At 42.3% G+C, this 25,433-nt stretch overlaps 1 protein-coding gene and 1 long non-coding RNA gene across 3 annotated transcripts in view; one reads left to right on the forward strand and one right to left on the reverse strand.

Moving 5' to 3' along the window:
• Window positions 1–7,318: 7,318 nt before the first annotated feature.
• Window positions 7,319–11,506, forward strand: LOC124302176 (uncharacterized). Its single transcript, XR_006907652.1, has 3 exons — window positions 7,319–7,408; window positions 11,127–11,216; window positions 11,280–11,506. It is a non-coding gene; the product is annotated as an uncharacterized LOC124302176 (long non-coding RNA).
• The window catches only part of LOC124302116 (uncharacterized), a 93,247-nt gene continuing 78,377 nt past the window's right edge, over window positions 10,564–25,433 (reverse strand). For both annotated transcript variants that reach the window (XM_046757917.1, XM_046757926.1), the window contains exons 4-5: window positions 12,635–12,746; window positions 10,564–10,933 (exon numbers count right to left, since the gene is read on the reverse strand). In XM_046757917.1, the coding sequence (XP_046613873.1) occupies window positions 12,677–12,746 (70 nt within the window). In that variant the 3' untranslated portion in view covers window positions 10,564–10,933; window positions 12,635–12,676. The remainder of the gene's footprint in view (window positions 10,934–12,634; window positions 12,747–25,433) is intronic.

Raw genomic sequence — 25,433 nt, forward strand, 5'->3', positions numbered from 1 at the left:
TTTGGTGTATTCCGATCGCATCCAATTTTCTAAACATACATTATATAGGTCTAGTATCACTTGACTCTTCGCAATATCTTTCGTATTTAGAACTGTATACATACATATATATATATATATATACATATATATATATATATATATACATGTATATATATATATTACATATATGTGATGTTATTTCTAATTTGTAATATTTACAGTAGGAGTGACAAAAATAAAAAAAGTTTAATAATAAATTACATGTCTTGGATTTTATTCATACCTAATTACCCCTCACCACCTACATACTTATAATATATGCAGAACATATAGCTAGGTATGCAATTCGATCGCTGTAATGATTTTGATATTACGCTACGCGACACTTCGAACAATGAAAAATAACGTGACACATTAGCTTCTATAAATAATCCGTATATCACTCATTCCACGTCAAACGGGACACTAAATTATAATCAATGATTCCGATTGTTGTTTTAAATTTGCACACGCAATCTACACATGAAATAATGGAACTCGTCTTTCGCGAAAGAAATTTACGATTTTTTTAAACGATATGCACGGTTGAAAATTGCAAAAAAACAAAAAAAAAACGTCGTGCGAACATTCAAATTGCTCTATCATCTAGCCCATTAGTTGTATAAAAAAATGCGAGAGGTCGATTTTCATGATTTTAAGTCATTATATGTAGTGGTATATTTCAAAATTGCGTTCGACAAATTTTTAGGGAATGTTTTTTGGTCATGTGAAATGAATTCGTCAAGTTTTCTAAGTGCACATGAATTTTTGCAGAATTTTTTATAAATTTATAAAACAATGTTTTGTTCAAACAATTTACTGATGACTTGGGCATTATTATTATTATTCACATTTAATTTTCTTATCGTCTTTATTGTGGTTGATTTTTTTCTGACGTTCATCTTATCATAAAGTATTCAATATTGTCGAAGAGACCTTTAAAAAGATGTTTTTAAATATAGAGCCCGTATAAATCCCATTTTCAAATTTTCACTGTTTCTTTAGAATTGAAGTGGGGATAAGTTGATGATGAAAGAGGCTAATGAAATTCATAAACAAATAAATGATAATTTACTAACGTCAAACGCAAATTTGAAACGCACCATTACATAGAACGACTCAAGGTATCGAAAATCGGTCTCTTGCATTTTTTGCGCGACTAATGGGTTCGACGATACAGTCGTTTGAATGTTCCTACGCGCGACGTATTTGTGAATTCTTGCAAATTACAACCGTGCATATCTTCTTGAAAGAAAATCATTTCATCATCAAAGACATTTTTTCACGAAACACGTACTCCATTATTTCACGTGTAGAATGTGCCTGAAAAATATGAAGAAAACTCGGAATCACTATTATAATTTTTTACCAAAAAACGTCCGGTTTGACGTGGATCGAGCGATATAGGTACCATGAATTGTATAAGTTACGATGGGTTTTGTATTGCATAATTGACGAGCTCTTGTAACTTGGTACTACAGAAAGAGTTAAAGTTAATTAACGTTGCGCATATAGGTATTAAGTTCAGCGGTTCGAGTGCACTAACTCTTTAAATCCATGCCGTTTTTCATTCACCCGTTGCTTTTCAAGCAGGCTTCGTTCCCCAGTTCTCCAAACTCACGTCTTCCATGCCAATGTGTTATATTGGGATTCGTGCATACATACATATATTTCATGGATGTATGTACATCCAACTCGTGCTTTAGAGAAATTTATTCCGTTGTACAAAACAATTTAGGTATTAGACTCGTATGGTCTATTCAGTGGCAAAAGCGATCGCTCTGTACATATTCCGAACATTGTTCGGAACAAAAACTCGGCATTTTAATCTGATATTCTGTTTTTATTTCCGTTTTCCTAATTGTGTACAAAAATTTACGATGCAGAGAAAAGCGATGCACAAGCTCCGGAGCCTGGTAAACTAGGAAGAGAAGGTTTACGGTAGAGATGATGCGGTTACCTTGTTCAGATTATCTTATACCGGCCTACACGTACAGTTTGAATAGATTTTAATAAATTAAACGTCTCGGAAATAATACGTAGCGTTGAAATATACCGAGGCCGGTACTCTCGGTTCTGTAGAAATTCAGAAGAACCGGTGAATATTACAACGTCGTTCTTTGGCTGTCGGATATCGCAGCCATTTGCGATCTTCGCTCACCTGCACCTCGAGCGTATAATATTTGAAATTTGTTGAAATTTATCATCTACATGGTCTCACTGCCGGAGACTCTTCCAGCGATTCACTCGCGCCGCTGATTCACCAACACTGTACGTGTATCGTAACATACAACCGCAAATCTTAAACCATATATACGTTTGTAATCGGAATTGCTGTTTAAATACGGAGTATTATGTGCACGGTTATCTCATATCGCGTTATATTATAGCGTCTTATATGTGCTCTTTCAATTAACAAAGTTTATCACTCGTTGCTCTTTCAAGTGTAAATATTTTTCGAGAAACTGTACGATTCTCCGATTATTTTTGACGGATCAACTTGTCACTACAGCGGCATTACATAAAATAACACATACACACATACATGCATATCTCAGAACGTTCTCGAACTTGCCCTATGCGTACTGTAATCTATGTATAACACGGCTCTATAATAGCTTCGCGGGGCGCTGTTCAGAGGTCTGTATGCATGTGCAACATACACACAACCACCATGTGTACACCGGGCACATGGCCATTGTATTTGTACGCATATGCACACCGATAAAGGGCGAGCGTGTGCTGCACAGCACAATAGAGACTGTCGAGTTATAAAATCACCATCGAAGCTGCGTTCTCGTTATCATAGACAATGCGAAGGTAGACGCTGACCTATTGTTCTCAGTGAACCGAAAACCGGAAATCTATAATTCGATGTTTAAAAATGTACAAATTTAATCCGCGATACATAGTCAATTATATGTATACACTACACGCGCAGGTTTCGTATGAGTCAGCCGCATGCGAAATTGATCGATTCGATTTGGTTAATTTTGGCAGGAGAACCAGTTTTCCAAGCTTATGCGTACTTTCTTGTTTCATTCAACGATGGGTAGATCGTAATGTTCGCGGGGCATTTTATTTGAACGCAAATCAGTAATTTTCTATTCGACATATGTACTCTGTACAGATACGGACAACCTGCGTTCTTGAAATGCATCCTTATCGGAAACGGTGGAACAATATAACTTTATACGCGGATATGCGTCTTCCCAGTTTCCCTCCCATATTTTTTATGCTGCTGTCTTAGGTTCAGCTGCGTTGAAACGTACAATACCTGTAAGTGCGTGGCATTCGCGATGCGATTTCGCAAAACACAAACCCAGTGCTTACGGCCATACATGCCTGCGAATTATAGCGTAGAGTCGACATCGCGAATATTAGACGTGGTTGAAATTTGCATAGGATTGCGCATGATAATATCGGGTGGATATGAAGCGTCGCGGAAGGTGGCCTTTCGCCTAGAGAAAATGGGAAATTTTTTTTCACCACTACGAGAAGCCGCTCATTCTATAAATCGTGCACTAGGCATAATGACCCTGACTGCCGTACGTACGAGTATGTATACGTACATGCAAATTTCGCGAACATGACGGCATCTTCGCATACACGAAGTATCGATGTATAAAGGCACGTGCAGCACTTTGAATCGGTGAGGTAATTGTCGAGATAAAAACTCTGTTTTCAACTTTTAATCGGATATCATTAATTATATCTTAGCTGAGTGATTGATGGAGTGACTGTCACGAAAACAGGTCCGCGGGTCCGCCAAGAATATCTCAAAACTATGTATGTATAAATGTTCGTGACTATCACGTATTATACGGTCTACTCTGTAGCTCTGACGTTTGAATGACGTCACGAGTACAGCATTTTGGATTTTTTATTTCTATACACATACAACTTATCTTTCGATGATGTATTTCTTTTTCATTTTCTACAGCTCGTACACGAGTGGTTTTGTGCATGAATATACGGTATACAACGTAATGTATATCATATGCGTACATATTGCGAAGCCCCTGCACGAAGATCAAAATCGTTATCACTGAATCGCGCCAGGTGCGGTAAGCGCAACAGTTGCAACTATTTTTCGGCCTTTGTGGGTCATGTTTTCATTTTTTCACTGATTTATACGCTCTGTACTCGCAATCAAGGCGACGAAATCTATGGCGTTTCCGGGTGAATTCGTACAGTTCGTTGCTACCGCTAGAGAGACGGGAAAATATGTCTTATGAAATAACAGATTTCTGCTTATGGATCGTGGAAAATATTTGCCTTTTCCGCTTCAACTGATTCATGCAATTAATGTTTAATTTGCAAGTCTCTGTGGCATCTTTTATATTTGTTGCGATAGTTTGCGATAAGATTGGTAAACGTAACACACGCGTGTCGTGAGGTTAAAAAATAGGAACTATATTCTAGGGAACACCTAATTGTCATGATAGGCAACAACAACACTGGAGGAACGACGTGGAAGCTGGCAATACCAAATCATACATTAATCACGTAAATAGGTAAGGCAGGAACCGATGGTTCCCTGTAATCGGAACTTTCATTCGTGAATACCTGTCGCTACTTAACTGAGTAATTTGCAATCAGAAAACTACTCCGCCGGTATAAGTTATATTAACTTTTACTTGCAGCCATCTCCCGGCGTCCGTGGGAAATTTCGATTTCACCCTGTACTTAACGAGAAATAATGCGGAAATCATTTTTTTTTTTTGCTCAGATCGTTTTGTTCCTTATTCGGTTAAATATTCGTGATTTTTTTTTAACGTTCAAAATGACAACACGCTAGAATAAATGTTTGAAAGAATGTAAGCTTGACGAAAAGTAAAGGAGCTTGATTTACACTGATTCTGCATTTTCATCTTCCGTTTTACGAAATGCCGGACCGTTCATTGTGTAGAGGCATAATGATATAAAAATTTGGTGTATAAGTTGATGAAAATTTTTATGAAAAGTCACGGATGAAGGTGTCGTAGGTGAAATAAATCAAATCTCGAATCTTAACCGGAATATTAAAATCTTTAACTTGACTTAGGACCGTGTTCCGTGAATTTACTTGTTCCAGACCCTCGCAGCGCTGATTCAACATTACCATGTTATCATAGGATGTAGACTGCACAGAGTGTGTTGACACGCCTATAATATACTATACGCGATCTTTACCGTTGCTCAACACTATCGACAGTCTTTGCAATTACGCATTGCACGTACAGTTATTAATTCAAGTCCTTGCGTTGAAAAATTACACAGTACTTCAACACCCGCAGGGATATAATAATGTAAAATGAATGTCAAGATTTATTTAGGTTGTTCTTCCTGTAGCCGTACCCTTAATTAATGTTAAAGAAAACTTGAAAGCGGTAAGGCCACGCACTCACGATTCGAAGAAACGGGGTCTTTGTGTCGCTCAAGATTACGGTCATGATTTTGGGCAGGTAAATGATGATTACGCGTTAACAGAAGGAACAATGAATGATATCTACGATCTATATATGCACAATTATACGAAAGAGTAAGGAGTGTAAAGGACTGGGAGTTTCTCATCTGACTTACAAAATGTTTTTTTTTTTTTTTCATTCAAAGCGTGGGGCAACCGCAGAAGTTTAGATGTTTATCGTTTGAAAATGAAACATCGTTTCAATAAACAGTTCTGATCCAACTTCGTTTGTACGAATAAATCTTGATAGGATAATTATTATTGATCACCGCCATCAAGTCATACACGAGGCTTTTTGTAAGGTCGAATTTTTTCCATTAATTATAACGCGAAAAAAATCACTTCGAGTATAATTATTAACAAAGTAACGAAGTTGCACTCTTTGTACACCCTGGCACGGCTGATGCCGATATGATATTCAGTATCCGTCAAATGTTGAATCGTGACTCTTTAAATGTACGGTTAATCCCAATCATTATCCAGCTACCGTTTGCGGTAGCCTTCTCTTTGTGTCTATAATATAAAACTAAATAATTTGTTACGCACTTTGAAAAAATTATTAACCCTGATATATTGTTCCCCAAAGTCTGATCAGGGTCTGATCAAGGAACCTGTGTTTACTGCCAAATTCAAACGCCCAAACCTGGGCCTACAAATAAATTTCTACACAGGATGCACCAAAAATTGGTATTCCTTGCAGAACAATGCGATAGATATATTCGAAGTGTAAAGTATGATGGATCATGCGATCATAGGGTGGAAAATTTATAAACGTGCGATAAACAAAACGATAATAAATTTCGTTCAACTTGCTGAAGATCGTACAGACACCGACGGTTGTTGGTACTGCAACAACAGCCGTACAAATAAACTTGCGACAAGCAAGGACTCGGTACAAAGGTATAACTATTCTTGGACCCTAGATATTTCGATTTATTTGCACACGTAGGTACATTGCGATATACGTGCATTAGACGTACGTGCTGTGTAAACGCGTGGGTAAAGATCGCTACAACAGCCGTTTCTAATCGACCGTAAATTTGTTCGAAACCCTCGCGCGATATCTTGGTAAAGAATAACACGCGGCATTCGGTAAACTTCAACGCAGCGTATTGCTTATATTTTTGTTGTTTTATCTTCCATTTTCTATTTTTTAATTTTTTACCTCTGATTTAGTTATATTTAATTTTATTGTTAACATTCAACACAGGAACAAGTTTATTACAGGTACACAATAATACGTGTACGTACACATGGCGAGCTAATGTTTTCTCAACAATCTTGCAGGGTACGATAGTTATCGACAAACACGATAATAAATGTGTAAAGATGATAACGCGGCCTTTTGACTATAATATACATATACACATATACACATATACACCTATTGTAGTCAGCGTACTTCTCCGCCTTGCGAAACTGCAATAAATATTACACACGTATAAATATATAGTACGAAAGTAAGACGTTTGCATGTACACGTCGCTGTCTCGAGCTACGTGTAGGTAAATTACAATGGTTGAATAGTAGAAAATACTAAAAGATTGTCGCTTCGAGGATTCTCTCAAAAACCCAATAAACCTCCTCTGAGCGCTTCTTCCGCACCCCTGGTGCCGTTGATTCTTCGTCATTAAAGACGCAGGTACGCGTCTAGGAAGGACCGAGGAGGTCTGGAGGAGGCCCAGGATAACAGCCCCTGGTCTCACTCACTTAGTTATAAGCGCGTGTAATGGAAAGCCAAGCAGCCGAAGCAACCGACAGACGACCCGAGCACGCCTGCTGCACGAAGCCTTGTCCCTGGGATACTTACATTAGACGTTACTTACGGTATTGGTACTTACGGCTCGGCGTAGCGCAGAGTCGCGCGCTTAGCATTCGCTTGTGTTACACCGGTGGAGCATGGAGCAGTGCGGACAGAGGATCACCGCGATATTATACGTAGGTATACCTAGAAGGGTAAGCACGGAGATGTGGGTCAGGGACAGGCAGTCAACGCTCGCTACCAGATGCTGCAGCGTGCTTGCGCTCTGCCTCTCCTACCTTACATTATACAGGCGTAGTAGGTATCGTATAATAGGTGCTGCGAAAGACCGCGGCTTCCTACCTGTTATAACAGCGTGAAAATTATCACTCTTTATCCAGAAGCAAAAATTAACGACGAGTGAATACGGTCGTACAGTCCTACGGGTGTTGAATTTCAACAAAATCACACCTACTATTATTTACCGCTGTTCCAGATGCAGCGTTAATACTTGTATAATTTATAACGAACAATCTTGCGTTGCGTATTGTAAATCAATGGCGAATTAGAAGAAAGCGACACGGTGATAAAGGGTTCGAGGAGAAGACGGTTCTGGTATGGTTTCACGGATGCTTGTACAAGTATCGGACGATTCAATGTGAAAAGGCGTTAAGAAATGGCCAAAAATTCGGGACAAATATGCTCAGATGACGATATGGAATCTGGAAAATTAATTAATACAACGAGCATTCGGTGTACTACCAAACATATTCGTGTATTATTCGGTGTCGCGCGATGCTTCTAGAATCGCAAAGCGGTGAGTTATAATTATTCGTTCATGTACATTTGAAAGTGACTACTGTTTTACTGTACATAAGAGCACGTATAGGTTGGAGGAGGGGGAGGTGCAGGTATAATACGAGATCGCGAGCGCGCGCTGCTTTTTTTTTATGTACAGAGCCGCGGGATGTGTAGAATATATCATGTATAAGCCACGTATGTATACACGCACGTATGACTAGGCACGTAGGCATAGACGCACACACAAACACTCGCCGCAAGCGACAGGCATGCACAGGTAAGTGTATTTGCGTTACGCAAACAACCGAATGAGTCAGCGACTCCGTTGCTGATTTGCGAGACGCTCCGTCGACTCTCCCGCGGTTGTTACAACTGAACCCTAATCGGCTTGTGGGTTAAAATTCGAAAGCTTAAAGAGGTAGATAGGTAAAGGTACCTGTCGGGAAAGACTCGGAGAGCGCAAAAGACATCATATGTAGCATAATACGTATAGCAAGAAAGGGCAGTGTTCTGGTTCCGTTAGCCTACCAGCCGACTCGACTTCGTTATAGGCTTAAGAGTTAGCCAGTCTGTACCGATGGAGTAAAATGACACTGTTTTTGACTGTTATATTCACTCTTAATAATCACTCACCGCTCATTTCGAGAGCTATAGTTTCCGGATGAGTTCATTTGTAGCGGCCTGCGCGGGGCCCGAGAACGAAAAAAAAAAAAAAATCTGGACCCCGGCACGACGAGGCATGCGTGGAGGAAGAGAGCGAGAAATGGAGTATGTAAAAAAAGAAAGATGGAAGAAATCTAAAAAAAAAGTCTGCACGAAACGCGCGTTATGCGTATAATTATTATCATAGCAGGTAAATACATGATGTGTAATGTGTGCCTGCCCACCACGCCATGCACGAGTCATTCGTGACTCGCCTTCGACTCCGAAGTTTCTGTCGAGCGAGTGTGCGGAGACATGCATTGTGTAGGCCCTCCGAGTTTCAGCGGTGCCTGAAAATACGTACAGTATAGGCATGTGCCTGCCTCGTACTCTGCTCACAGATACGCACGCACACTGCGTTGTCTAAAGTGGCGAGAGTACGAGGTGGTGGTGGTGGTGGTGGTGGTGGTGGTGGTGGTGGCGGCGGTGGAGGAGGAGGAGGAGGAGGAGGAGGAGGAGGAGGAGGAAGAAGAGGAAGAGGAGGAAGAGGAGGGACCGGCGACGTGGCCAGAGAAGGGACATGGCGTGACGCTGCTCAAACCACGATAAGAAACAATAGAAACTTATTAACTACTTATCTCCAGCAGAGTATAAAATAATGGGAAAAAAGAATATTAAGTAAAAACCATGTTGGAGAAAAAAATGAAATTGACGCGTTAAAGCCAGAAGGTCGTATTAGTAGGTAGGTAGATACATATCACGCGGGGTATATACGTTGTACATACATCACATACCCGTACCACGTGATTACCGGCGATTACGTTTTTGCAACAACATTGAACGGTTTTATTTTCGAAGAGGAAAAAACTCTTCGGTGGTTTTTCACCGATTCCTTTTTCATCTTTCATTAAGTACCTGGCGTTACACCAAATTATAACGTCGACGGAGGTTGTACCTGCAACTCGATTAGGAAGGCCATTATTCGATATACTTAACTGCAAGTGTGGTTGTAAATTCAGCTGTCCTACGTGCAAAAATTATGTATATTTATACAGAGTTTAAATGTACCATTACATAAGAGGCGAAAAAACGTCCCGTGAACAAATTTGCTCTAATCAACTCGCGATAAAATAGCTGAATATGACTTGTAGCTTGGTGTTTTTCTTTCCTGTGTGTCACACAGAACGAATAAATTAATCGACTGAAATAGACCTTGATATCGTTACGGTTTTTACGTATAAGCTATCTTGCAGTGTTCTACATACGAAATCGAACTCGGTGTCTGGTTACGATTTTACGTTGAGAAGATTCTCGATTGGTAGAACGGTTCTTTTCATAAACATTAGCAAATTATACCCTGGACGGCGGCGATCGATGCCCGTCGAAGAGGATACGGAATGACATGCAAATTATGGAAAGCACTGAGTCAATCCTTGATTGAATCGCGATAGCGGACGACTGTTCTAGCTCACGATTTGAGCGAATACTCGGTATTTCTCAATCGCCGAGAGATCGATCCTCGTCGAGACGTAAGAAACGAAATTTCGAGGCTCCGTGACAACCGCACAGTTTCAACCGATGTCAATATATCGCTAATTTTGCAGTCGTCCATCACGCCGTGTATACGTTATGTTGTACGTGTACCCGTAAAACTCTCCGATGCTTGACGACAAGAAATCGATACGGAACCAAATACGGAGATGCAAATATTCCCAAGTCAATTATTGTACCGGGATTCCCCGCGGGTAAAAGGACCACCCCGCTGGAGTAAATCACTCTGAATATATAAATCCGCAATATAGCTAATATTGCAAACCCGAATCCCTACGTTTACGAGGGACCGTCGAATCCTGCTAATCCTTAAACCCTCGCATCTGAAAGAAATCACGTAAAATAATTCGGGACGTCATTTTAATATTGGGGATGGTTTATTCGTTTGTACATAAAAATTTGGAAACTCCCAAATACTAAGTTTTGTTCTCAGACATAATACTTATATTGAATCAGAAAAAAACAAACTTGTTCGACGATCAATTTTGTCGCCTTGTTGTTTTTCCATGCTGGGAATACTTCAAGGCGATGTCAGACGTTTCTCGTTCACTGTAAATTCCACATGCCAAGATCGTAAACAAGGTCGGTACAGAGATAAATTTAATCGATCATGCCGCCTTCGCTAGAAAAATATCTCTTCTATGCAGGTGTAAACCGGTATTTTAACAATAAACCACGTCTCCGTCATCGTACAGCATAATGCCCGATATTCGAGAGTTATTTTTTTCCTGAAATCATTAAAAGAGACCATTACAAACTTTAGCGGAAATATAAATAGACCTTATCGCCCGATCCCCCTCGTGCTTTGTAGGTACACACACACACACACTGAATCTACACTCATCTAATCTCGAGATCGGTCTACCTTGATTATCAATTTTCTCCAATTTATTATCACGAAATTTTTATCTGTTTACACAGAACAGATACACATAAACTTGCAACATCGAGGTAGACAGCAGGGCGGATAGACAGACGGTCTCAGACAGTCCGGCAGACAGAGAGAAGCAGGTAGGTACACGGTAAAGCGGGCAATTGAATGCAGAAGCATATGCGATTTCATCACGCTTCCAGGTTGAAATTCAACCGTGGACAAGCAAGGTGTCCGCAGCTGGGGTTGAAAAGCTGTCGAAACTGGAATGGAGCGTCGAAAAGGATAAAAAAAAAAAAAAAAATTCGACAAAGGTGACCGTCCCAAAGACGTGTTAGGTACAAGTTTTGTCAAAATTATTCAGGTAGAGTAGTGCGATGTAGAAGCGTTATATACAGGGTGTTCATTTTGAGGTTTACTTTTCAAGACGTCACAACACTGGTCCCGGTATAAAAGTTTTCAAATTACCGAAATAAGTGTTCTTTTTCATCAAGGGTGTTTGCTGAAATTGCTCGTTTCGTGTACGGTGGCATGCATGTTCCATTCAAATTTTAGTTCCTTCGGCGATAGAGGAGCGAATGTAATCATTCGGAGAAGAATGTGTCCGAAAAACTTCCGTTTCCGTACATCAGATACCTTCGTAATTTTTAAACTTGTAGAAAGAATTTTTGATCAGACCTCGATGTCTGGTACGAAAATGAAAATAGAAACAAACTAATAATTTCACCGAAACATCTCCTGTAATGGAACACACTGTAGGTACGAGCTGCGTAGGTATATAACGCGTTAAATATTCAGGTCTAAAGCTATGCAGATGTCATAGTTATTGTAAAGCGCGACCGGTATATATCGGATGGAATGTAGTAGGATAGGTACTGCAGTGCAGGCTGTAGACCGAAGCTCGGCTGTAACAGGGTTCGCATAAATTATTCATTCAAATTCACTTTTAATTTCGCGTTTCCGCCAGTCGAGGTTGCGTTACGTGCTGCGGTACAGATTGCCAGCTCTGGCTCTCTGATAGCTGAGACATTTTCGGAAAACGGTGAAACTTAGAAACACGCTCGAATTCTCGCAGCATCGGTTATAAAAGTTGTGTGAAACTATTTCCTTTAATACTTCCATAACCAGGTGCGGTAAAGAAGCTTTGGTAAATAAGAATAATCAATTCAATTCTAATAGTTCGGAGAAACAGGAATGGAAATACGTACCTTACAAAAGGTTGATTGATACGTTAGTGAGAAAACACTTGGCACAATGAACAAGAGACAAATGACTCTTGCTTCCAATCGACAGTGCAATAAAGGATGAATAAATTTCAACAACCTTCGGTCAAAGTTGATCGAAACGGTTAGAATCTACGATCGTCGATCTTTACGAGTTCCTAAACTATTTCAAGATACGACGAATTACTCTATTCTCACAAGTCGATGCGTTTTTAATCCATTAGCAGAGTCGACGTTATTTACGGTATTGATTATAAAAGTTACGGCAACGAATGCTGAGACTATTATGTTTTCTGCGATAAGAAAGACGTGCATTATAAGTACGATTGATTTACCTTAATTTGCAGTAAAACAGCTGTTTAATGCCGTCCACTTTATTATTTACCCTTCTTCTTCCCCTGAGATTTTTCACCTTGTTGGGGGACAATAACGCACTCCGTATTCAGTCTGAAACATAAAATCACAGTGGTGCTTTAATAAACTGATTAATTATTCGATCGCGTTCACATCGTACGTTTAAGAGTCAATAACCGTCTCATTCGTATACGATGGTATTGCACGGAATTGACAGTTGCCCGTAATACTAGCAGGGCCACTTACGCTATAAAAATATCGATACATCTCCGATTGAATAATACGGTTCGATTTACAGCATCCCGTACTGTGAATCTAGTCCACCGTAAATCGAGTAAGTCGTACGGCACCCTAATTAAAAGTGTTTAGTGATGCAAAGAATTGGCTGGCGATCGAGTTTATTAGAAAGTTTGGCTGCTGTCAGCTGTCAATTCATGTCACGTAACCTTTACAGAAGTTGGCCGAATGGGAAATAAAATTTTGTAGAAAAAGCCGACCACTGTACGAACTTCGATATTGTATTTTGTAGGTATGTAAGTTCGATATTGAATTTGAGAGAAAATGTGTTGAAATATAGATTGTGTACGTATTTTCTTAGAGTTCGTCGAACGCGGTTGTGTGTTTTGCATGAAATTTTTATAGCTGGCCTTCCTACAGCTATGTGATGTTTTTCTTTTTCGTTCCTCCGTTTCTTTCTTCTGAATTTGTTACAACTTGACATCGACGCGTGGGTGTGAGAACAGTTTGAAATTTTGTACCGGAATATAACTCGATAACTGTGCAGCTAAGCCAATTCTCGGACTCTGAGGGAAACCCGCGCTGTACGGGACTCAACCTGTCGTTCAAAGAAATACCGCAGATCTCAGTTAACCCCGAGTAAAACTGGGACATTTTTTACTCCTCGGCGATGTTTGCCGAGCCGCTATCGACTTTATCGCAAGATGCATCTTAATTATTTCACGCGTCATGTATTCTTGGCCGTGAAACCATAACAGAGTAAAAGCTTCTCATTTTCTTCGTTGTTATTCAAGAAGCAAGAACTTCTCGTTATACTCATAGGCAGGATAACATACAATTGTTATCGCGTTGCCGGTGTGTTCTTCTTCGACTAATGGCTACCATTCCCCGGGTTATTTATCGTCGCATATAAAAAACATTCAGATCTTAATATAATATACGTACATACACGTTTCTAATTGCATCCTACTTTCCGGTTTTATTTTAAATTAGCATTGCTGATGATAAGCCTTACATTGATTTCAAGGCCTGTACAAACGGTGTCTTGCAAGCCGTTGCGTTGCACGTATACCGCCTAGAGCTGAATCACCAAAAATACTTGCCAACAATAAGCCAGGAAGTGGGACTTGTGAAACGACGAAATATTTCACAACATATATTTCAGGGCAACGTATCAGCGCCAACGTCTTTGCATGTGTGTTATGCATGAGATGTGCGTGCGTGTGTGTGTCTTAAGTGCTCGCAAGACGTCAAAGTATAATTTATCGCGACCCTTGAGGCGGTTTCATTTTCAATTTTTCTCCGTCTAATACCCAGCGTTTTCTCGACAAGAAATCGAGACACACGATGAAGTTAATTTACTCCGAATTTGTTGAAGATTTGCACCTCGTCCGGCGTCACATTCGAGCAAACCACTCGAACATTTCTAGCTGCCGCGATCACCTAGGAATAATCATAACACTCCGAGGAGGTATTCGCTCCTAGATAGGGTGACAAGCGATTGCAATGATTTCCACGACTTCACGCGATTTCAACTGGTTTCAAGCGATTTTAAAGCGACTGCTTTCCAAAGTGTTGAGCGTTTTCGACAAGTGAATATCCCCTCGATAACACCCACCCGTATAGCGTATAATAAGTACGATACGCATGGAAAGCTGAAGCAGATTGACGTGAGACTACATCGGCGAGTACGCCAATGGCGTCAGAAAACATATCAGATCGTCGAAAGTTGATTCCGCTAGAAGGCTTGATCGCTGGTCATTGACTTGTTGCTAGTTATCACGGAGGGGGTATCCCGTCAGCACATCGTCACTTCGCGTACATGCACAGATATGATGTACGTTACACGAATATGTCGTTATATATACGTGTATATAATATATATGCATACACGTTTAATAGAATAGTCAAAAATTTCTACCTCGAAATCGCGGCCCCATTCTGGGAATATAGAACGCTGTTCCTCATTTCAAATTCAATTCAAATGCAGATTTGAGTTTGTGGAACTTGGATTTCAGGCATAACACCGAGAGCGCTTATCTTATAGGTGCGATGAACTCTCGCCGGATGTGAATTTATATACACTTCGGTCGTCAGAGCGAGGTGGAATCAGAGTCGAGTTGACGGGTTGACTAGATCATCCAAACACGTGTGTGTACTTCGAGTTTCTGTCACAATCACCGTTTTTATCTGTGCCTTAAACCGGAAAAATAAACGTAGATTCACTTCTCCTTCACGTCAAACGATCCTTGACATTTTGTAATTAATTTTCGAACGATTAGCCAATGTGCACGGATATGGCGGGTCAACTTGTTATTTCGATAATTTATTTAAACGACGACATTTGCAGGGTCGATCAAAAAACTGTCCTTCGACGTTGCGGTTACTTCTACTTGGGAATGAGTCGAAATCCGGGCAACGACCGGCGAACGGTGACTCAATAAACAGTCAACGAACGGATATCGGGCGATATCTCAGGCGTAAAAAATTAGCACAGAGTTGAGATTAGCAAATCAAAGAAGGGCTATGGTTTGTTTTTCCGTTATACCGTCGTTGCGCAACGCGATAGAACAGGAGGGATATTACAGTCTCGTTTATGTAGTATAAACGGAGATTAATCGCCGAATGGCATCGGAAAAGGCAATGTATTCATTCGCGAAATTTGAATGAGCCTTGAATGGACAATTAATTTCCACTTGTTTACGACATATTTTGCAAATACGGGTATCACCATCGAGATAGCAGAATTCCCAACCATCTCACAGTCACCTGCGTAAGTGATGGAGCGCTATTCACCGTCGCGATACTTGCCATACCTATACAATAGGTACGTTATCTCACAGGCCCATATTTCGCGTGGGTATAACTGCTGAACAGTAAAACGGAGAGGCTGACGGAAAGAGAAAACACACCGAATAATACAAAATAGTTGACTCTATACGCCGTCTTGATACACGCGTTTCTGCGTAAGGCTCTTTGCCCTACACTCTTTGCCGCAGCTCACTGAAAAGGCCAAACTTCCTATATACGAGGCTACGCTATACAAGGTGTTGATAAAAGAGGTGACGATTCTCTCGAAATATAACTACACCGCAAATTCCGTTGACGAAGTGAAAGAAAGATTGTCCAACACAGCCTGGATCAACGTTGGGAATGATTATATCGTATATCCAACTTTTCGTACTTTCCAAACTTCTCGCTCATCATACCGGCAGTAAATTCGACAGTCTCATTTCCTGCGTACTCCGATTCGTGCTTGTTTCAACGAGATAAGTGTAGCTGGTCTCTAGAGCGACAGGTTTCCTTTCGGACACCGTGTATGCAGGCGGCCGAACCAGCTTCTAGACAATCTCTACATCCATGCGTATAAATCGTAGAGCCATACCCATGCAGAACACGCCACTGGGAGGCAGATCTCACACCGACAACAAACACGTCCGGTGGTTGCGAAGAGGCTGTGCATTTATTTAAGGATATACACATAGGTATACCAACAATATATACCTGTGTATACAGTACAGGTGGACCCGGCGTTGTGGGTGCCCTCGACTCTGCTCGACTCCCTTCTACCTGAATCCGTGGATCTACCTTCCTCGCCATCAGTGGCTACACACGTACAAATGGCCACGGTGTTTATGAATCTGACTCGGGCTGGCCGGAGTCCCAGAAACGGGATGGCGAGGGTGCAGCGGCACGAGGTCGATTGGGTGTGTATGTGCGAGATGAAGGAGCGAGTGAGTGAGGTAAGGGACGAAGGGACACGAGGTATGATTTAAGTCGGAGATAGCGGAGGCAGGCGACGAATAGGGAGCGAGGGAAAGAGAGAGAGAGAGAGAGGAAGAGAGGGAGAGATATAGGGATAGATGGATAGAGGGAGGGAGGGAGAGGGAGCATGACGACGTTCATTTATTGGATTTACAGAAGAAAAAGAAACGGTCCAGGAGTAGGACGGCATATGCATTAAGCACGGGAGACGGAGAGTAAACCGGTTCAAGGAGTTCAACGCGACTCGAGTTTCGTTCGACGAGCTGGATCACCGCCCGCTCGGTGATCCCCGGTGGTTCGCGGAATGGACCAATCCTCCGATGCGAGAGCCAGACGAGCGACCAATGGGCTGTCGGCCATTACGGAAAACTAGTTTACCCGAGAAAGATCTTGGCACGGAGAACCGGTCGGTAGTCGGTTATTAGATAATTTATCTGACAGGTTTGAACTCTGCAGCGCAGGCACGGGCACACACGTCCACGGCAACGGTGTACCTGCCTGCACACGATTCACGTTTCGAGAGTACTCGTATACGCGGGGTGTTCAAACTTGTGGAGTTTGACACAATAAGGAGTCGCGAGATTGATTATTACCCGAGTGTTTTGTTACACTACGGGGGTATACCTGTAACGCTGGCCTGCGGATGCCGTTGACGCGCTCCGGGCTCGGAGATGTAAACATATCGCATAAATCTTGTACGATTTTGGAGGAGCGGAATGATCGGGGGAAGGAGAAGTGGGCGGACAGGCTCCGTGCCTTCAAACGGGAGCTCTCTGTCCTCCGAGTCCCGCTTTTACACGGCAGCGTCTTAGAAGCAAAGAAGGAGGAAGAGAGAAAAAGAGACGGAACAAAGTTAAAAATAAAAAATAAAAAACAATTAAAAGGGAAAAAAGAAAACGAGCACCACTCATGCCCGAGCTTCCAATCAAATCTTATAGACCCGCAGGAGCGAGCGGAGTGAATATTACGGCGAGAAGATTTTCCTTTATACGGAGAGAAAAGCGTCAGTCGTTACTCGTTGTAATCGTCGTTAAGCGGTTTCCTGAAAATAACGGTGAACCATCGTCTTTTCTTTTTTTCCTCGCTCCCTTTTCCTCATTTTTTTTTATCTCTCGAGTCGCATACCCTACGCGAACATAGATATACCTATATTTATATACTTTGGTCTCTTCTTTCTGTAGATGAAACGTTGAACTTGCCAGAAACGTCGTGGAGCAGAAATAGATTCTTGCCAAGACCCAGCGTACGCAATTTGCATCGGATGTATACGTAACAACTGAATAGACGAATTGGAGAAAAAACAGTTTCCCCATCGAGGTGCCCTGTTGGCGGGTCAACATCGTCGAGATTTTATCAGATTGCGGTGCAAGTTGAATTTTACTATTCCCCAGGGTTACAGGATTTTTCGTACACTCACTGGAGCTGCCGCAGTAATTGTGCAGAACCTTGTGCCAGAGAGTGCAAGTTTTTTGAAAAAATGTCGGTAAGGTATCATGCGCGACACGTGATAGCTGCAATATGACGCACGGGTAAGTTTCAGAGGGGGTGTAAGATGCAACGACCCGGCATCGAGCACGAGTCGAACGTTCAGCAGGTTTCAATTTGCATCACAATTTCTTGTTGTAAATATCATTTCGTCTCGTTCTTCTAAGTTAATTGCGCGAGGGGAAAAGTGTCCAACCAGACTTTCTGTATAAATATTGATAAAGCTGTGAAACACGGCGGCGTACAAAATGGTCACCGCAAAATTAATATACAGTGCAGGTTTTTCATCGGGATTTTCCATTGCATAATGAACAACGTGTTCGCACAGCAAATGGATCTTAGTAATTTACGCGGGCGTCTTGCGTGACAACGGTGTGAAGATTTTTGTATCCTCGTTGGTTCAGAGCTACGTTTAAGCTTCTCGTATCAAAGGATAGTCGGAGTTTGAAACTTACGAAACGGACTGTACGCCGGCAACTCTGTCGCTCGTTTACATCGACTCAACGGCTTGATTTGTATTTAAGCCGACAATTATTTTCACTCGTTACCAACTCCGGGTAAAATTAATTATGCCGCTGCCGATCCGACGAAGGGAATCATGCGATGCTCGGTTTTCGCGCGTTAACCTCGCTCAAATGTTTGCAAAGAAAATGAAACGGAGATATAAAAACGAAGATCGCTCTAAACCGATAGTTATATACCCATTACATCCCGATGAGGAGGTTCCCCCGCCATGACCTTGGTCAAGCTTGATCGGAAAAAATTTGTCTCTTAAGGTTTTTTGCGCAATACAATACGTACCGAGTCCAGCTATATCAGTTCTTTATCTCTCTGAGCGGCGACCAATTTCGAGATTTTTTTTCTTCCAATTTTTTTGCCGCTCGTCACGACGCGTAGTGAAAAGAAGAACATTAGAAACCTCCTATCTTTCTGCCTCTCCTCCACTCTGACCCTTCAGCCTCTGGCTCTGTCTTGTCTTCGGTAAAACCAGTTATTAGCCGGTCTCTTTCTCTCTATCGCTCCCTCTCTCCTTGTTCAAGACGCCCACGTGCACGGACAGCCATAACAGGTTTGGATCACAACAACTTCGTCCTGTCCCGTCCCGTCCCATCCCGTCCCAGCCCATTTTGTGGCGGTGTTGGCGATGGTACTGCAAGCAGTACTACGCCAGTCCAGAACCAGCGGGCCCCGTCTCTTTTTACCTTTTCCTCTGTTTCCTTTCTTCCTCTTCCTCTTCTTCTTCTCCTTCTTCTCTCCGCTTCTTATTCTTGTTCCTCGTTTTTAACCCCTTCTTACTCTCCGGCCACTTCATCTTCTTCATGCTCTTCTTTCTTTTTCCTGTTTCATCTCTCGTTTGACTCTGTTCACTCTTGGTACTCATCCTTTTTTCCATCCTCCCTCACTCCCGCGATTCTGTCGGATGTATATTCGGATCTTAGATCCGATTATTTTTATCAAAACGTGGGACTCTTTTTGCCAGTTCTTTTGCTCCGCGATGATGTAAGCGTTGATGTGTTTCAAAGCAGGTCTTCATTTTTACGTAACTTGGCATCACTTGACGCTGCTGTCGATCGCTATACGAGAAAAAACAATTTTTCACCATCCCGAAATAGAGAAATAGCTGCCACTAATGCTTTTCGGCAAATTTTAGTCAATGACTAAACTACCAGACTCAACTCGGCTTCTTCCTTTTTTCCTCTTCATAATGAGGACCTGAACGCACGTGTAATGATTTTCTGACGTCCTGCACCGCACACTGACGAACGTACAAAAGAACGACGAGTCATTCGTTTTGACCGTGACATTTCCTACGATCAACGATATCCACTGGTTCCTCACGATAATATTCTCCGATTAAAACCGCGACTTCATACTTCAATTTTATTCCCAATGATTTCTTTTTTTTACTTCCGTCATTATTGCGTTCTCACAGACGGTGATACTTCGATTCGCCTTGATCGCGAAACACTTGCTTGACTCGTATACTTACGTACCCGTACATATCGACAGACGTATCACGATACGTTCCACACACGTAAAGCGTATACTTTGTCAGCTAATGCGATTAAAGGCAAAGCTGTGAAAAAATATATGGGGATGGTAAAGGTTGTCCACGGAAGCTGAACCAGTAAATATCATCTCTCGATCTCGGCGGCCGCGGCGTGAGGGGAAACTGGCTGTTGCCAAACCGGTACCTACATCGAAATCTCGATGCGACGGTGAACAGAATAGATATCTTATACGCTACTCTCCCTTCGTGTTGTAACTTATAATAATACCGTGGCACGGAGTATTCAGTGTGCCTCGTAGAGGCATTCATGCAGGGTTCACGAAGGCAGAGGTTTGAGGTCAGCATCACACGTGCGCCGTTATAAGCTCGAGTGGTTTTAGAACGAAAGTAGTCGGAATTGAAGAATAAGCTCGTATCTCCACTCTAGTCTCGTCCGGGTTGGCTCGCACGTTCAGGTTCGATCACCGCACGCATCGAACTCGGTTTCGAACGATTCGACCCGCCTCGCCTCAGCTCGGCTTCCACACTCTCGCCAATTACGATTCGTATCTGTATTTTCGTTCCCCTGGTTATGCTTCCTTGCCGCTGCTGCTGGTGCAGAGAGAAGTTATCCCGAGGCTGTTACACGTGTTCCATATACCTCTAAACACCATACAGTGAACCTATAATTGAGCGTTGCTCTGAACAAAGATGAAATTGCCTGTACCAATTTAGACTCGACATGGTGCGGTTCGGTTCGTCCGCCTTCTTTTTACCCATGCAGGACCTAGAACGGAATTGAACTCGTTTTTTTTTCAACGACACGAGTAATAGCCGATACTTTGTTGCATGTCGGAGATCCGGTGGTTAACGTTAATTATTTACTCGATGTGCAGATCTGTGTAGGTACCAGGTTTGGGTCCAGACTCGCTCTCCCGGCCTCTGGCCTCCAGCCTTCGGCCCACGGGTCTGATTGCGAGGGCTCACGATCTACAGGCGGACCGAGAAGATGTTGAAGGGGCCAGTGGAAAGGGGGGGGGGGGGGGGGCGAGTGTGGAAGGGGGCCAATGCCCGGTAGCTACGGGGCAGCTCCTTTTTTCACTTCTTCTTTTTCTCCGTCGTTTCTTCTCTTATCCTTTCTTCTTCTTATTTTTTTTTCGACTCGTCCCTCTTTTCTTTCTCTATTTTTCTTCGTGTCCCTTTCTTGGCCGTTCTTCTTCTTCCTTTTATTTTTTTATTGGGCCCGACTCGGAGGACCGCAACACAGATCCGTGATAAGAGGCGGAGCCGGATCGCTCGTGCTGCACCCAAGATCGTTTCTACAGACTATACGAGAGGCCTCCGTGACTCCTAGCAGGCAATGCTCATTCGGCATGTTTACGGGATTTATATTATTTTATTGTGATCCTATTGTTATTCCGTAGGAGAATTTTCAGCCACGTCGCACCTTTCGGAAGATGGAGAAAGTCTCGCTCTTTACGGTGTTCGATTATTATCGAGCGAGTCTCACTGACCGCGGGAAAGCGCTGTCCTATCGTTTACAATTATATTTTACTCTTTGTTTTCTCAAATAGGTACAGTGGAAATTCACAGACCCGGTGCAACACTCCGCTGTTGCATTGGCGCACGACGAGTTTGAGCTCCGTAAGCGTGAACCGTATCGGCTTGGTCTACAAAGAAAGAGATGTAAAAAGTTTCCGCGGTGAAAAGGAAAATTTTATAATTAAATTTCAAATGCGATAAATTTTTTTTCTCTCATTGCGCGGCAAAGGAGAGTGGTCGCAGAACGTGAGGCTTGGCGCACGTGTCGTTCGACAATATGCGGCATTGACTCGATGGAAGAGTGATGGCTGAGAAAACAAAGCTTGAAAAAGAAATATGAATTCACCGTTGGTCAGATGGCCGTATTAATTTACAATACGAATTGTAAATATAGAATTATACCTATACATCGTGGGTTGTTTGACGGAGCGGTAGTATAAATATTAATTTGACGGCTGGTTGGAGGAATGTATCATTTTAATATCAATATATTGCAAAGCGATGAGTCAAAATTGTGGAAAATGTGCTGTTTTAATCGAGGCACGTGGCTCAGTTAGTGACTCATTCTGTGTCGTGACAGCATGGAGTCAAGGTGAAAAAAAAAAGATAACGAATTCAAAAAGTAGCATACTCAGGTGACAATTGGCGATTGCTGGAAATTATATAAACTAGTGAAAAACATGTTTTTTTCATATCACTCATTTATCCAAACCAAACCGGATTGTACGGCCTGAGGCAATGATTATACAAATGCTGCGTTGTGTATTTAATTCAGTATCTACTGAACTCACATGTGGCTCACTCTGATAAACGCCTCTCGTAATACCTGCTGCATGCACGTTTATTTTTTACATAGATCTAAAATTCTCACAATACCTGTATATCAACATTATCTTGATCGCGATCGGTTCGCAAGTTTCACTGCACGTGAATTCTAATGCTAAACCAGTCTCGCACTCAAATGTCAAGTGAAATATACCTGCGTTTGTGTATTCGCTTCAGACAGCGAACGAGAATAACATCTGTCAAAGATCACTGTAAATCATGTTGCGTTTGCAGGACATGGTAACCAGGAAGCTGCAGTCTATCCTTTGCAAGAGACAAAAAAAAGGAAAAAAAAAACAATCGCACAAAACTAGAAACCACCGCTACAGTACAGAGAATCGTCATTAAGCTATATAATTAAAGGCTTTACAATATGATACGTATACGCATACGTATACGTGCGCGTAAAATAAGAGTACGCTGTTCGAGGCGAGTAAAAAGCAAATAGAGAAAAACGGAAACATTGTATCTCATAAATTGACACCGGTCATTTTTATATACGGGACGAAACTATAATTACCGAATTAGCATAAATCATATTCAAAGTTGGTCGACCGGGCATGAAACTGGTCGTGACTTCTTATTCCTCGAGAGCGGTGAGGAGGACGGCGGCGAAGAAGAGGCGTTGGAGGACGAGGAGGGGGGAAGAGGTTATGGAAGTGGCATAAGGCTCCGACGAGCGCTACCGACTGCGAGTTGTAACTCGCGGACTGGCCTCAAGCTGGGAGACTCACGAATGCTGGTAGCAATTGGTTAGGAGATAAACCTACTATTATAAGCAAGGCCCAACCGCATAAATTTGCTCGGACAGTTTGATTACGGGCCCCGAATCCACCCGGAGCCCCCTCGGGGAATCTGACACAAATCTTTGACTATGAGACGCTCCCCTTTCTTCCCCGTGCGTCGCCCTATTACGGCTACGCCTTGGAACGTCTTTGGAAAGAAAATTTACTGAAATAGGGTTGGCCGGCTTTGAATCTTCATCGAGGATCGCCGGCCACGGTCCGGCCATTTTCTGAAAGGCCGTATAGAAAGCCGTAGAAATATTAAAACCTGAGACCTAACTCGGGTTTATGCGTCTTGACGCGGTTTCTTGCCGGTTATAAAAGTCTTCGGGGTGTGTTGATTATACGAGTAGCGTGCTGTAAATCTACCGCGCATCGCGTTGTAGAATTCGATCGGTTTTAGTATTCAACAAAATTGTCCGGACGTCCGGATTGGATAATTCGAGACCTCAATCGACGTCACTTTTTCTCTGCAGATGAATTATCGGGACGATACTAGTGACTGAGTACACAACGGTATTATTACCGGTAGAGCGATAAGTTTTACGGCAAATCATCTAACCTGCATTTTATTTATAGTTCTCACTCCTAGACGCGAAGTTGGCTGTTTATTCGTCGACGTATATATTTGATCAGTGTGATAAAATTGTCATTATACGGTCAGGCCACTGCAAATTTCCTTTGCCATATATACGGGTTTCACATGCATGAACTAGCAAAATGGTTCTAATCCAATTTGGGGATATCCTCGAGTGTAGATGTCCAACTGTCGACGAATTGAAAACGAAATATGAATCTCGCGTGACTGAAAGTACTTATTCAACCATTGACAACGTTTCGTACTCCGACTTGAATATATACGACAATAGACTCCTTTTTCGATCCAGATTAATCATACATGAATCTGACATCGGTTGTCAGCGTAGACTGCAGTAATATAATCAAATAATGACGACGCGCTGTAACGAAACCATAAGTGTAACAACGTATTGTTGCAAAATATAGATACTTAGAAATTTTCGGTCAGGATTCTAATACGTTCCCAGTAGAAGATGTAAGTTTCTGAATTCTCAGAGATATTATCGGTGATTCGATATCTCGGAACAACCGCGGAAGAGTGCGTATACATATACATACCTATGTATCTTCGGTGCAGAAAAGTTTTACCGCAAAAAGCCGCGACGCCCGAGGAAAATTCTTGGCAAGTTTGCTCGTATTCCCACATTACCGTTTTCAAACAATTGCTAAATTGTTAACATCGTCAGAGGAACTCGTAACGCTGGACTTGGAGTACCTATAACATGCCTCCGGAAATGAAGGCATAGAATCGAGCATCGGTACGAACTTCCTGGAGAGATTTAGCCGTCGTTGCGAACATTCGGATCAGGTACTGGATGGTGGCCAGAGAGTGAGACCAGTTCTTTTCCTTTCTTGTATTTTTTAATTCAACCAAAGCTTTGTGAATATCCGCTGAAAAAGCTGCTGGTTCAAGTTCTCCACGCTAGCCGCATTGTCCGCCGCAGCTCTATTCGCGAATGAAATAGGAACCATTTCCGCGACCGAAATCTGTTGGAAACCCATCGCAGAGGGGCGATTTGAATCCGCGAACGAAAAGGTTCAGTCGCGTAGGTATGAAGAAAAGAACCAAACGACGCGATTTGGATTTTTTTATGTCGGTTCGGATCGTGTTTTACTATGTTTTCCCTTTTACGCGAGAAAAATCAACTCCAACCGCGCTTTCACTCCTCGGTTATAGTACAGTAGTAGCTGAGTCGGCTCTGAGTAACTACGGTGTACCGAATCGTTCCGGATGAAAAGAATTCCTACACCGGCACCAAGCGGTTTTAAATTCAGATGCGTGAAGAGCAAAAACGAAATTGTCGAATCACTCAACGGGCCTGATGTGCCTAGTTTCTCTCCAGTGATAAGATCGCCTCGATAAAGTCGACCCGCACGACCATGCAGGCAACGATATCACGACACCGTTGCGGAAGAGAGACTCCTCGGACGACGTAGGTAAGGACTGTAAACGGGCCGCTAAGGCACCCCGGGTAATGGACTCGAACAATGGGTACCATTCGCCTCGCATGATTACTTGGACACGAGTCATGATTCTTTGAAGCATCGAGGCTTCGTTATACCTACGAGAAC

The sequence above is a fragment of the Neodiprion virginianus genome, chromosome 1, assembly GCF_021901495.1.
Source record: "Neodiprion virginianus isolate iyNeoVirg1 chromosome 1, iyNeoVirg1.1, whole genome shotgun sequence".
Lineage (NCBI taxonomy): Eukaryota > Metazoa > Arthropoda > Insecta > Hymenoptera > Diprionidae > Neodiprion > Neodiprion virginianus.